Source organism: Coenobita brevimanus, chromosome 90 (genome assembly GCF_032717465.1).
Source record: "Coenobita brevimanus isolate Jiangsu-jjx chromosome 90, ASM3271746v2, whole genome shotgun sequence".
Taxonomy (NCBI): Eukaryota; Metazoa; Arthropoda; class Malacostraca; order Decapoda; family Coenobitidae; genus Coenobita; species Coenobita brevimanus.
Window position 1 is genome coordinate 32,396,076 of NC_137043.1, and position 15,353 is coordinate 32,411,428.

The 15,353-nt window shown below is 41.1% G+C and overlaps 1 protein-coding gene across 1 annotated transcript in view; it reads left to right on the top strand.

Annotated features, from left to right (window-relative positions):
• The first annotated feature begins 700 nt into the window (after positions 1-700).
• Positions 701-15,353, top strand: part of LOC145411662 (neural cell adhesion molecule 2-like) — a 567,063-nt gene continuing 552,410 nt past the window's right edge. Inside the window, exon 1 of the mRNA XM_080281667.1 lies at positions 701-872. Within this exon, the coding sequence (XP_080137793.1) occupies positions 869-872 (4 nt within the window). The 5' untranslated portion in view covers positions 701-868. The remainder of the gene's footprint in view (positions 873-15,353) is intronic.

A 15,353-nucleotide genomic window follows, 5' to 3' on the forward strand; every position in this document is an offset into this window, starting at 1 on the left:
TCATCGACACCATACTCGACCGTCGATAGAGTTTCTGATTACAATATCTCACCATCAACGTCGAGAACGCGATATTCGACCTGTCCAGCCTTCCAAGATTCGACAAATTCTACCTGTAAGATCTTCCTGTCGATCTCCAGAAAGTGATATTCGATCTCGACCTCCGGCTTCCTATCTACCTGAAACTCGACCTCTTAGCTTTCACCTTTCGCAAGAGCCCGATAACCGACCTAGTGAGTTCCCAAATCGACCTACCACGCCTTACTGTCGACCTCCCAGCCTACATATTCGACTATCCCATTATACGATACTAAGATTTCGCCACCTACCATGCGACCTAACTTCTCCACCTCTCAAGTCGATAGCCCTGCCAAATTCGACCCCTCAGTTATGTTATGTACCAGCTAAGAAGTCGACTCAACCTCTCCAATCGACCTCTCAGGCTACCAAACAGACAACTCAACCTTTGCATTCAACCTCTCAACCTCACTCGACCTCCCAACCCTCCCAAATGCTGACAAAGATCCTCCAATCGACCTCCAAACCATCCAAAAAGTCGACTGACCCTCCCCAGTCACTCAGTCAGCCAAGAAAAGCGTCGATTCAACCTCACTCGATATCTCACACAACCAAGAAGTCGACCCAACCTCTCCTACTGACCTCCCAAGTCTCCCATTCGACCTCTCAACCTCACTCGATCTCTCAATTAAACAAGAAGTCAACTCAACCTACACAATCCGCCTCCCAATCATCCAAGAAGTCGACTCAGCCTTCCCAGTCGACCTGCCAACCACACTCGACCTGTCACCCTCCCCAACCCTTGCTCTACGCCCTGCTGCTCGTCCTACTCGCACTACCAGGTCGAGTCATGGGTAAGTATTGTCCTTCTTTTCCTCAATTTTTTCTTGATTTTTTTTTTTTTTCTTTTTGTGGAGAAAGACACTTCAGAAATAGAGAGAGAGGTAAATCTGATCATAACTTACCGGTAAATCTCAACATTAACTGATAAATTACAGAGAGACGTTGAATTTGGGCCTTAAATGATCATAAATTACAAAGATACTGTAACTCTGAACAGATACAAAATTACGAAGATAGTGTGAAATTTACTTGAACTTCGTCATCCACCCTAATACCACCAGACAGTCCTGAATGAAGCACCCTAGCATTATTTTTTTCAGCACGGACGGTGGGTATTAGCGCAGAAACGGACATGTAAAAGTGTATGACATGTAGGAGGATTGCTGTGCCTCAAAGAGTAGCCTGTGTAGTCAAAGTCCAAAGTTGAAAAAAAAGAAAAAAAAAAAATCCTCTTCCCCGCAAAATTTCCCAGTTCAGTACCCCTGTACATACCTACTGTACTGCTTTTACTCTAATTTCACCTAAATTTTTCGCCTCTCCATCGTAATGCTGAATTGTAACAGGAGATAAACAATGAAGTATGATGCTAAATACAGTACAGTCATGAAGAGGTGCAATGGAAAGCATGTACAGCCATATTATTATCTTATTCTGCCACTGAGCTGCGTGAAAAAAGCTACAAAAGGACGAAAATCTGGGTCAGGTAAAAGAATGATAAGAACTGAACTTGAATCCGAAGACACTGAAATCCTTGCAAAGGGGGCCATGTGGATCCCTGTAACTATACTCTATTTACTTTCACTTGCCCTAAAAATGCCACCTCTCCATCTTCAACGAAAAACTGAAAGAATAGATTAAAACAAGAATATGATGCTAGTCACGAAGAAAAGTCATGGAAAGTAAGCAGTGCTACAGTACTGTCTTTTTTCTGCCACTGAGCTGCGTGAAGTAAGTTAACAAAAGGATGAAATTCTGGCCAAGTCAAGGTGAAAGAACTAGTGTAATTCCAGGAGAGTAATGTACGTATACCTGTGCTGGTTTTCGTCTGCCTGTAGCCGTGAGGGAAAATTAGCTGCTTCCACGAATGCCTGTGAAGGGTTGGAAGGTAAAATGCTTGTGTAATAGCAGAGGGGGGGCCAGAGAACCTCAGAACGCCAGAGCCTGTGTGGTGTGCTAGGAAACGCCAGAGCCTGTGTGGTGTGCTAGGAAACGCCAGAGGCTGTGTGGTGTGCTAGGAAACGCCAGAGGCTGTGTGGTGTGCTAGGAAACGCCAGAGGCTGTGTGGTGTGCTAGGAAACGCCAGAGCCTGTGTGGTGTGCTGGGAAACGCCAGAGCCTGTGTGGTGTGCTGGGAAACGCCAGAAGGCTGTGTGGTGTGCTAGGAAACGCCAGAGCCTGTGTGGTGTGCTAGGAAACGCCAATCTGTCGGTATTATTGTCAACGCTTACACTAAAAGACGGCCGGAAACGTGTATATATTGTGAATATATTTCCATGCAGTGTTGCTCCAGAAGGAATATAAATTTTTATCCTCCCTGTTGATATCAATGGGCAGCAGGGCGGCTGGCTGGGAGAGATTTCGTTTCCGGGCCAGAACTAGGAAAGTATTCACTACAGAGTCATGGAATTTCACAAAGTGATGTGTCTTATAGCGAACTGGTGCCTTTTGATGGGCAGAATGCTGTGTCTTAAGTAGTTTTTTTTTTTTTTTTGAAAATAATGAAAATGCAGAAAAAATCCAAAGATTTCAATGCGACTTGCGCAAGGAATCCGAAGGGCTCAGGTTGTGTCCTCAGGGAGTTCTCCTTATGCCCACCTTTAAAAGAAAAAGAAAAGACGGGGGAGGGGGAGGGCCATTATGCGCATGGTTAGGTGTGCAGCAAGTGGGGGGGGTATGTGTTTGGTCAGGTGGAGGGCTGCAACAGCGTTGCGTTGCCTATGTTTTCCGTCTTTATATTAAGAAACATGAGATTAAATGTTTGAAAATACTCTGCGGCAAAGTTTCATGAATGTGTACGGATGCTTTTTCTTATCAACACATCATGAATAGGGAACTTCTTTCAATATATAACACGTATTATCCCTTCACAAGTATTTACCTTAGGGAAAAAAACACACAAAACATGAACGCCTATTGTGAAATTATCGATCATCTGACTTAAGATGCTCTCTGGAGTGAGTGTACATGCATGAACGTACAGTATGTGTAATGTGTATGCCTAATACTTCTTCATATACATAAAGCGTACGTTTATATATCCATACATCTACACCTGGCAAATACTGATACAGATGTGCACATAAACACACCTACTGAAACAGAGTAATCACATTTCACCCACCTAAACATTCAAACATCAGCACTGTATTTGTCTTCAACATCACCCACCCACACCTCTCACATTCATATAAAACATTGTAACATCACTTTCCTCAGCTCATTTTTTGGACAAACAGAAGATCACTAAATGACTCTGCTGAATATCTGATTAGACTGACTGAAATTCGTATCGCCACCTCTATAGGTAAAAAAAAAAAAAAAAAAAAAAAAAAAAAAAAAAAAAAGAGATTTAAATTTTTTACGGACAGATTTATGGGGGAGGAAGTCACATAGGTAAGGGAAATGTATACACACACACACACACACACACACACACACACACACACACACACACACACACACACACACACAGGCAGTATCAGGCTCAGTCTTTCTAATCACTGTAATTATTGTATCTCTAAAAGTCGACGCAGTTTTTTCCAATAACTCTTTAAAGACTCGATCAACTCATTTCGGAGGCTGGGAAGGGAAAGGAAGAGGAGGAGAAAAGGAGAAGAAGAGGAGGGGAAGAGTGCGGACGAGATTGAGAGGAGGAAGAGGAAAGAGGATTTGGGAGGAAGAAGACAAGGGGGAAGACAGAACGAAGATGAGGAGGTATGGTGAGGAGGAAGAACTGGAGGAAAAAGAGGAAGATGGGTAAAAGAGTGGGAGGAGATAGAAAAAAGAAGGGGAGAGAAAGAGGGGGAGAGAAAAACGAAGGAGAGGAGACAGGAAAAAGGGAACTAGGGAGAGATGAACAGAGGGGAGACTGAAGATGAAAGGAAGCGGAAAATAAGGAAGAGTGCAAGGGAAGAGAGGAGGGAGACAGAAGAGAGAAAGAGACAAGGAAAAGAGAAGAGAAATACGAGAGAAGACAGAAATATCAAAAAAAGAAGAGAGATAGAGAGGAAAGATAGAAAGGGCAGAGCTGAGACGAAAAAAAGATACAGGAAGAAATGAAAAGCGACGTGGTAGATGACGGAAAATGAAAGGAAGAAGGGGAGAGACAGAGATAGAAAGAGAGGAGTGGAATACAAGACGTGAAGGAAAAGAAGATGGGGGAATAAGTGCAGGAGAAAAAAGAAGGAATCAGACAACGAAAGACGACAAATAAATTGAGAAAACGTAAATGAGGAAAAAGAAATGAGTTGTAGAAAGGAATAAGATGAAGAGGAAGAAGGTGAAGACAGGGAAGACGGAAAGGAAAAAGGCAGACGAGATGAAGAAGAGACAGATACAAAAAGGGACGAAAATATGAGAGAGGCGGAATGTGAAAAAATAAAAAGCAAAGAGTTGAGGAAGGGCAGGAAAAAATTTTAATGCAGCACACACACACACACACACACACACACACACACACACACACACACACACACACACACAGTCACAAACACGACCAACCGCTAGGGCTCAAACGCAAACAAAATAACAGCCAGAAAACCACACAAAAGCAAACACAGGGCAGCTGTACCAATAAATATATGATTTTCAAAAACGGAAACGAAAATATATGAAAAAAATAGAACCTGACCATAGTGTACCTGAAAGAGAAAAAATAAATAGAAAATACAGATACGGGATCAACAAAGCTATTAGTACATGTGAGAGAGAGAGAGAGAGAGAGAGAGAGAGAGAGAGAGAGAGAGAGAGAGAGAGAGAGAGAGAGAGAGAGAGAGGTAAATGGTCGCAATCATTTTTCGAGACCTCAATGGAAGCGTCGCAGTGAGAAAAATAGAAAAATTAACGTTTCATCAATAACGAGAGAGAGAGAGAGAGAGAGAGAGAGTTACACTTCCACATATTATATAAATCACACACATGCTTAATATTAGTAACACACACACACACACACACACACACACACACACACACACACACACACACACACACACACATTAATTAACAAGGAAATAAATAAAAAAAATATATATATGCCGCCCGTTTGGAGCGTGTATCAGAGGGAGCAAATTAAAAAGAATACTCGCATACATAATTAACGGAACTATTGATGCATGCGTGAATAATGAGAGAGAGAGAGAGAGAGAGAGAGAGAGAGAGAGAGAGAGAGTCATTACACATACAAACACCACACACATTTCACGGTCTGAACGAAGCAGTCAATATAATACCGTATTTTACTCTACTCGTATTCGCAGATGAGGGGAAAAAATGGGAAAGGCTCTTCCCCACCCTCCAACCCTTTGGCTGAGCCGAACCTGTAAAGAAACCATACTGGTTGCCATCACCTGAAGGGAACTTTACAGGAACGGTTAAAATTAATACTGTGCTAAGAACAAACTAGCTGTTCACATATCTATTTACTTTCATTATTATTATTATTATTATTATTATTATTATCATCATTATTACTATTATTATTATTATTATTATCATTACTACTACTATTACTACTACTATCAAGTCATAATCATTATTGATATTTTCTTGACCATTAATTAATACTTAAACTGAACATTTTTTGTTTGTAATAACCAGTAATGTTAAGCCTATCAGCAATGTTTTTTTGTTCAATCACAATTTAAAGGAAAATTTTGCAAACAACAAACAAAAGCTAATTTAACCCCGTGTCTGGTTAGTACTTGGATGGGTGACCGCCTGGGAACACCAGATGCTGTTGGCATAACGTTCTCCCTACGTGTCAAGTGGGGTTGGTGGAGGATTAGTGCCCCTCCCTGTAAAATATATATATATATATATATATATATATATATATATATATATATATATATATATATATATATATGTATATATATATATATATATATATATATATATATATATATATATATATATATATATATATATATATATATATTATATGAACTACAGACAAAAAAGACATTCAGGAAGTCTTATTAATCCGTTTATATTTTCCAGGGAAAGAAATATTTCGCGGTTCGAGGCCAGTCCCCTGTACAAACTGATGTAACCTGTTTTTAATATATGAATTATCAGAACTACAGGGAAAAAAAGTCATAAAGTTTTATATACTGGGTTGCAACTTTACAAAAATATTTTGTGCTGACTCACGGCACTCGATGACGTCTGAGTTGGAGGTCATTCCCCTTGTGAAAAACTGAGGAGATGATGTGAAAGATTTATATATATATTACTTACCACAAGGTTTCTTTACTCTCTGATGCCAATGTATTTTGAATAACTGATTCTTGCCACTTCCAAAATTATTTTTGTTTAGGAGACATTTTTCGAACCGGAGGGGTTACATAGGCCCTTCAATAATCCTTGGACGCTGTCGTAAGAAGAAGAATATCGTTCAGACGCAGGCAGAGTTAATATATATATATATATATATATATATATATATATATATATATATATATATATACCGGTATATGTACAGTATATATATATATATATATATATATATATATATATATATATATATATATATATATATATATATATATATATATATATATATATATATATATATATATATATATATATATATATATATATACAGTATATGTACATATATATATATATATATATATATATATATATATATATATATATATATATATATATATATATATATATATATATATATATATATATATATATATATATATATATATTATTATTATACACGAACATATTATACACGAATCACATGCGTCTCATACACGAAATCAAACGCACTTTTGAATGGTAGGTTGCCAGGGAACGGTAATAACAACCTCAGAGTCGCGCGCCGCGACTATAATGTTGAATGGATTATATATATATATATATATATATATATATATATATATATATATATATATATATATATATATATATATATATATATAACGTACTGGTGTTGAATGGATTAATTGGTTATGAAATATCTGCTGCCGTCCACTCAATAACCACTTGAGTTAGAGGTCATTCCCCTCGTGTGAAGCTGAAAAGACCGTGTGAAAGATACGTCTATTTCTAAATGTTTCTCTCTGTAAAACTCATACAAGATGGGGAAGGATTCCGGGCCAACACTCCTAACCTTCTTAGACACGCAGAGATTATGTGGATAGTTTCTTTTCCCTCTGTCATTAGGAAATGGATCAGAATAGATTTTAACTGTGTTGAAGATTTATGTATAAGCAAGTAGTCTCAGTGTGGACTTTGGCTGTATAAATGCGAGTCCCCCGCCTGCGAGTGCTTCCCAATGCCTGCAACCACGCTTTTAACCTCACACCACTCCCAAGGCAGTGCTTTCCACGGACAAAAGTAACCATCCACATCCTCCCAACAAACATACAAAAAAAAAAAACAGGAAATAAGTACAGAAAAAACGGCAGAAAAAAAACTACATAAAAGAATAAGGAAATAAACTTCCATCATTTTAGAAAATTAAAATGTTCAATCAATATAACTGAGGTTTCTATTTTTAAAGAGAAACCATTAAATCAACGCAGCTTATCTTTGCATATTTTGACCAGGATTTGGAAATAATTTGTTGGTCATTCTCTGCACTGCTTACAATTCATGACACTTTGCTATAAGCGCTGAGAGAGAGAGAGAGAGAGAGAGAGAGAGAGAGAGAGAGAGAGAGAGAGAGAGAGAGAGAGAGAGAGAGAGAGAGAGAGAGAGAGAGAGAGAGAGAGAGACTCCTTATTTCTGGCTTGATCTGACTAAAACATTTATGCAGAGGTTAAGTATTTTTCAGACTCTTAGGGCCTAAAAAATCAACCACATATTCCACCTTTGCATGTTCATTCTCCTTCTTGCTCCATACAAAGCCGAGATCATTTTAGGGTATTTAAAAAGAATTCCTCAGTCACAGAAAGATAAGGCAAGGATAACAAAAGATTATTCCTTCCTAATTTTCTAATCCCTCCCAATTTAAGACGTACAGGAAATCAAGGAGAAGTTGGATCTTCGTCTTTCAGTATCGTGACGTCTTTATTCTTTTTATTTATTTACTTATTTTATTCCGATTCAGGTTAAAGGGGAGGTATATGGTGGTGAGAGGTTAAAGAAGACTAACTGTAACCACCTCAACAAACAGATAAATATTGATAGATACATAGGCAGGTAGACAGGTAGATACATAGATAGGTTGACAGACAGACAGGCAGATAGACAGATAAGTAGACAGAGATTGATATATATATAGATACAGAGAGATAGACACTGATAGATAAAATTTTAAAAAATATGAAACTCAAAATCTTAACAGAATCGCCGAAGGGTACCAGAAAAAAAAAAATCATAATCAGAGTGAATGGGTTTCCGGAAAAAAAAAAAAAAGTGGAAAACATTACAAAATTACACGCCAGAAAAATACGGAAATTATTGAACACATCATTGCATGGCAGTAATTAAATTAAATCTATCTACCATGCAAATATATGCAGAGAGAGAGAGAGAGAGAGAGAGAGAGAGAGAGAGAGAGAGAGAGAGAGAGAGAGAGAGAGAGAGAGAGAGAGAGTAAAAATTCCCTGTTATTTTTCGTGACCTCGATGAAAGATAATGAGCGAGATTAATGGAGAAAATGAATTAGTGTTCCATTAATAACATGATAGAGAGAGAGAGAGAGAGAGAGAGAGAGAGAGAGAGAGAGAGAGAGAGAGAGAGAGAGAGAGAATATACAGAAAAAGAAAGACTAGAAAATCGTTATGGCAGCAATCAGGTCAAACTTACGGCTGGTAATCGGGATCAGGATTAAGCGCCAATCAGATTATAAAGGTCACGTTCTTCTAATCGGATCAAATCACATACCTATCAGATTATATCGATTCATTTACCCATCAGATTACACCAGGTGACAATTACCAGGTGACAATCAGATTTTATATTCAAGGTATGCCAATCAGATCATACGTTGAATCCACCAGCCTCTCACATAATTCGGGATATACTCTCAGCTTATACGTAAAAAAATATACCACTTGGATTATACTCATGGCCCAATTATACACACCCTGGTTATACTCACGGCCATCAGAATAAGCGTTCTTGTTATAATCAGATGAATCCAAATAGATGAGTTATGCAATCGAGTTATACCAGTCACACCCATCAGGTTATACATCCCAACAGCCACTCAGATTGTACACTCAGGTTATACTCACGTCCTGCAAGCTGCCAATCAGGTTAAATGGCAGGTGTTGGCCCATCAAATTATACATTCAGGTTATACACAAACGAACCTTAATTACCAACTGGGATATATAATTGTTATACCATTCAAGTTATACACACGTCACTCAGGTTATACACTCAGGGTATACTCACATACCAGGTGCCAATCAGGTCAAACTGCACGAGTCAGCCCATCAGATGTCACTCACCTGGTGGGAGAAAACGGGAGTCAGGTTAATTGGGTTACCTGGATTCTTTCTGTAAATGGAGTTTGGGGGCAGAGTCAATCCGGGAAGGGAAGGGTAAGGGTGAGGGGAACTTGGGTGAGGAGGAGGGATTAGGAAGGCTGGATTGGGGTGAGGGGGTTAGGGACGGAGTTATATGATGAGTGGTGAGAGGGGAGGGAATGAAAGGGATGGGGGAGTGAGAGAAGGGGAAGAAGTTGCGAGGAAGAGCGAGGGAAGGGGCGAAGGGGAGGGAAAGAAGGGGGAGAGGGAGGAAGAGTAGGAGGGGCCACAGGGAGGAAGAGCGAGGAAAAGGGTAAAGTTTTCATACTGTACAAGAGGGGGTTGGGTAGGGGAGGGAGATCTGCGAGGTGAGGGGGAAGGAAGCAGAGGTGGGGGAGGTATCACGAGGCAGCAGGAGGGAAAGAGGAAAAAATCTGGGGAACAGGTGACGGGAGACAGTAAGGAGAGAGAATGAGTGTGCGAAGGAGGTACTGAGAGAAAGAGGGAGAGAGAGAGGGGGAAGAGGGAGGCAGAGGAAGGAGAAAGAAGAAGGTAAAGAAATGAGGAAGAAGAAAGGGGGACAGATCTGGGGGATGACTTCAGATTAAGGAAGACTGGGGATGGGGATGGAAAGAAGGGGGGATTGGACTGAGAGGGGGGGAGGCCTTGGGGCGAAGGTAAGGGACTGAAGCTGAGGAGAAAATAGGGAGGATCTGGGATGGGGGAGGGGTTGAGGAAAGGGGTGGGGGGATACTGGAGAGAGGGACTTCTACTAAAAAGTTAAGATGCAAGGGGGGATTAGGATGGAAGGAGGGGTAAGGGAAGGATAAGAGAAAGGAAAAAGCACGGGGAAAGGGGGATCAGGATGAGAATTGTGGGGGGACGTAGGGAGAGGGAGGAAAAACGGATGTCAGAGTTGTAGAGAGAGGGGGGCTGAAAAGGAGGGGATGGGGAAGAAAAGTAGAGAATGAGAGAGGAAGAGGAACTGAAAACGGAGGAAAGGAAAAGGAATGGAGAGAAAAGAAGAAAAGAGAGCAAAAGGAAACATCAAGGAGTATAAAGAGGGCAGGGAAGGGGAGAGGAGGGAAAGCGAAGGGGAGGTCAGAGGGAAAGGAAAGGGAAAGAGGGAACAGGGAACAGCAGGGAAAAACAAGAGGGATAAAAAAAAAGGTATATCATTCCATTAATATTTACGTCCGACCACCCCCCGAAGGACCCTAGTAAGCCGTGTGGTCTGTGTATCTAGGTAACTAGTCGCTCTCGCTCTCGCTCTCTCTCTCTCTCTCTAATTTCCACTACTTCCTGTTTGAGATAGCTGGCACAATGACATCATGGATTTTTGGAACGAGAGAGAGAGAGAGAGAGAGAGAGAGAGAGAGAGAGAGAGAGAGAGAGAGAGAGAGAGAGAGAGACTGTTTTTGCTCTACCTTTTACTGATTTCTTATTTTCTCATTTTCCTATTATTTCTATTGCCTATTTAACTGCTCATACTCCACTTCTAGTAGTAGTTGTAGTAGTAATAGCAGTAGTAATAGTAACAGTAGTAGCATAGTCATGTTGGCTATCTTATTACTGCGGTTGTTGTTGTTGTTGTTGTTGCGGTCCTGTCGTGCTGCTCTCAAAACAATCACAGCTGTTGGTATTGTTGTTGATGTTATTGTTATTGCTGCTGCTGCTGCTGTTGTTGCTGCTATGTTTTTTTATCGTCCTCATCTTTGTTGTTATTACGACTCAGCTGTTGATGATTTTATTTGCTGTTTCTGTAGCTTGAACTGTATTGTTGATGATATTGCTGGTGCTGTTATTGGTGTTGCTGTTGTTGTTGTTGTCGTTGCTGCTGTTGCTTTTGTTGTTACTGCTGCTGTTGTTGTTGTTGCTGCTGCGGTTAGCTTTTCCCGCGGCCTCGCTCCCATGTGACCCGGAAATAACAACACCAGGCGAAAAACTGGATTGAATTTTATGAGACCCTGATCAAAGCTTGGCCTGAATGTGTGTGTGTGTGTGTGTGTGTGTGTGTGTGTGTGTGTGTGTGTGTGTGTGTGTGTGTGTGTGTGTGTGTGTGTGTGTGTGTGTGTGTGTGTGTGTGTGTGTGTGTGTGTGTGTGTGTGTGTGTGTGTGTGTGTGTGTGTGTGTGTGTGTGTGTGTGTGTGTTCGTTCGTTCCTGACTGTCTATGTTTCTCTGTCTGTTTACTTGTCTGTTTGTATGCATTTTTCTCGGCTTGCCTGTCTGTCTGTCTGCCATGTTTTTTGTCTATCTGTCAGCGTCTATCTATCTGTATGACTTCACGTGTTTATCTGTTGTTATCTGTCTGTATGTATGTTATTTTTGTCTGTCGCAATGTCTGTCTACTTGTCTGTCTCTGCTTCTCTGCTGTCTGCCTGTCTTCCTGCTTGTCCGCCTGTCTGTCTGACTCACTTATCTCTTCTTGTTTCATCTTTCACTTTAATCTTGAGCCTCTCGCTAACTTCGTCAGTCTCTCTCTCTCTCTCTCTCTCTCTCTCTCTCTCTGCCTGCCTGCCTACTGCCTTCTAACCCACCAGCCAACCAATCTTCCAATTTCTCAAATTTCTCTTTCAGCGATTCTCTCCCTACCTACGTTTATCAGCCTACTACCTGCCTGCCTACCTTCCTGCCTGCCTACCTACCTACCTTCATACGCGCTGCCTGCCTGCCCAGATGAGTGATGTGAGAGCGACAGGTGATCCATCTCTGGGGGCCTCCTGCCTTTGTGATTATAGCAGTCCTCTCTCTCTCTCTCTCTCTCTCTTCCCACATGCCACTCTATTTTTCCTTTTCCCATGCTCTTTTCTCCTCTTCTCTCGTTCCCTCTCCCTCTCTCCTACCACTTGCCTCTTGTTCCTCCTCCTCCTCCTCCTTTTTCCACCACTCTTCTCCCTCTCCTCCACTTTCTCTCCCTCACACCCACTCCCCTCACTCCTACCCCTCCTTCTCTGTCTCCGTCTTTCTCATTCCTCTTCTCACACGTCCCCTCTCCCTTTCCCTCTCTCAGTCATCCTTCTCGCTCTCCCCCACTCCTTTCCCCTCTCACATCCTTCTACTTCCTCTCCCCCACCTCCTCTTATCCACTCCACTCCCCCAAACCTCACCTATTGTTCTTCCTCGTCTCTCCCATTTTTCCCGGGTTCCTCTCTCTTACTTCATCCTCCCTCTCCTCCTCCCATTTTTCTTCACCCTCTCTTCTCCCCCTCTCCTCCATTTTCTCCTCCTCTCTCACTTTCCCCAACTCCCCCTCCCACTCCCGAGAGCGTTGGAACACAGAGGCAGTATTTACAAAGAGGAAAGCTTTTAAAAGACTCCACTCCCAGTTCCATTCAAAATTATGCCCTCTCACAAAATATGCTCCAGATAGAGAGTGGGAACAGAGCGAGAAAGAGGGGTATTTCAGGTGAATATTTGGGAAGTATACAAACATCCACAGAAATACACGGCAAACACAAGTACGCTTCCCCATTCAGATTTACACCAGAGGGGTGGTTGGGTTTACTGCTGGCATAGTATCATTCAAGGGTAAATGTGCAAGATCACCCTTATCTAAAATGTCTGGACTGAACAGCGTAGCCCTGGGTCTTTACGGTCCTTACGGGGCAATAGAGAAATGGATGGCATGATTAATTGCACGCACACACACACACACACACACACACACACACACACACACACACACACACACACACATATATATATATATATATATATATATATATATATATATATATATATACTGTATATACCCAACACTTGCATGGACAAGACTGACACACAAACACTGCCACACATAGGGTACACACACACATAAATATACCGCCCTCCCCCAAACACACTCAACATTCACAAAGCCTACACAGACACTCACAAAGAACTCTCAAACACCTACACACGTATAAATACACACACACACACACACACACACACACACACACACACACACACACACACACACACCGAATGACCTAAGGCACTGTGATATTTATAAGGTAGGTCAAAGAGAAAGATCAAAATGTTAGGTTTATTCATTCATCCCACAAATGCTTCCTAAGATTTTACGTTCTATCAACTACTACTACTATTAATACTGCTACTACTACTGCAAGAACTACTACTAATATTACTACTACTACTACTACTACTACTACTAGAAAAACAACTATTACTACTACTACTACTACTGCTACTACTATTGCAATTACTACTATTACTACTGCTTATGCACTAACACTACCATTACTACTACTACTTTGGTTACTACAGAATATGGGGTCATCCACGTCGATATCAATATTTTAGTGTAAATTTCTCTCTCTCTCTATTTCTCTCTCTCTCTCTTTCTCTCTCTTTCTCTTTCTCTCTCTCTCTCCAAACACCATTTACGAAAACTGAAGAATATTAATGTTTTATACACCCGCGGGAATGAGAGTCAGGGAAGACATAGGGAGAGAAACGAATGGAGGGGGAGGGAGAGGGAGAGGGAAGAGCGAAACTAGAACGAAACTATTGCAGAGGGAGAGGGATGAAGGAGGAGGAGGGGTGGGAATGAGAGGGAAAACGAAGAGAGGGTGGGAAAGAGAAGAGAGTGGGAGGGAGGAAGGAAAAAGAGGGGAAAGGGGAAAAGGGAAAGAGGATAACGGTGCAGGATGGGGAGAGGGAGAGGGTGAAGGGTGAACGGGAGGGGAAAGGGAAGAGCAAGGAGGAGGGGCAGGGAAGGGGGAGGAAGGAGAGGGAAGGGGGAAAATTTGTAGAGAAAAAGAGAGGTAACGAGGGAAGGGGGAAAGATCTAGGGGAATGGAGGGGGAGGGAGGGGGAGAGAGAGTGGGAAGAGGAGAGAGGGGAGGGAAATGCAAACCCATCTCACCCTGCTTTACACATCTCACCCTGCTTTATCTCTTCTCTCTCTCTCTCTGCCTCTCTTTCTCTCTCTCTCTCTCTCTCTCTCTCTCTCTCTCTCTCTCTCATGTTATTATTCTGACCATCTAAATGATCCACCAGAATATTATTTGTGTCTGAACTAAAGGCAAAACAAATAATAATAATAATAATAATAATAATAATAATAATAATAATAATGATAAAAAACTTCAAGAGATCAACAGAGAGGATTGAAAAAAAGAAAATGTTTGACCTTGCTTGTGAGTGAGAGAGAGAGAGAGAGAGAGAGAGAGAGAGAGAGAGAGAGAGAGAATGCACTGGGGAGGATTCCTTGGCGGGTAACGTGTCATGGGAGAAAGGGTCGTTCCTAAGTAGGGATATAAATGCCTGTACGTCCTCCTGCCAAAACCACTTCTTACAGGATGCTGCGTCAGGCAAACATCATCATTAGTAACCCCATGACTATAAGAACGATTATTATTATTATTATTATTATTATTATTATTATTTTTATTATTATTATTTTTATTATTATTATTATTGTGGTTATTTCCTGAAGACTATGTTGTTTAGGGGAAATACTTCGAACTACAGAGGCCATCATTAGCCCCTTCAGAACGAGTAGTCCTTCTTTGCCAGCCTGCGTGAAAGGACACTAGATAATAATGAATTCTGAATGTGTTTATTAATGTATGTCATGTTAGGGATTAAAGAGATAACATAATTATAACCTTTACTAAGTGCAACTCTGGCCTAAGGTGCTCTCTCTCTCTCTCTCTCTCTCTCAAGACTTCCTTCATCTCCTCCCTACTTTTTCATACCACCCTCCCGAACTCTTATTCTCTCCCTTAGTCCTTCCTCTCTCCTCCCATACTCCCTCATTCTCTCCCTCTCCTTTCAATATTTCCCTCCAAAATTCTAATTTTCTTCCTTACTCTTTCCATCCCCTCC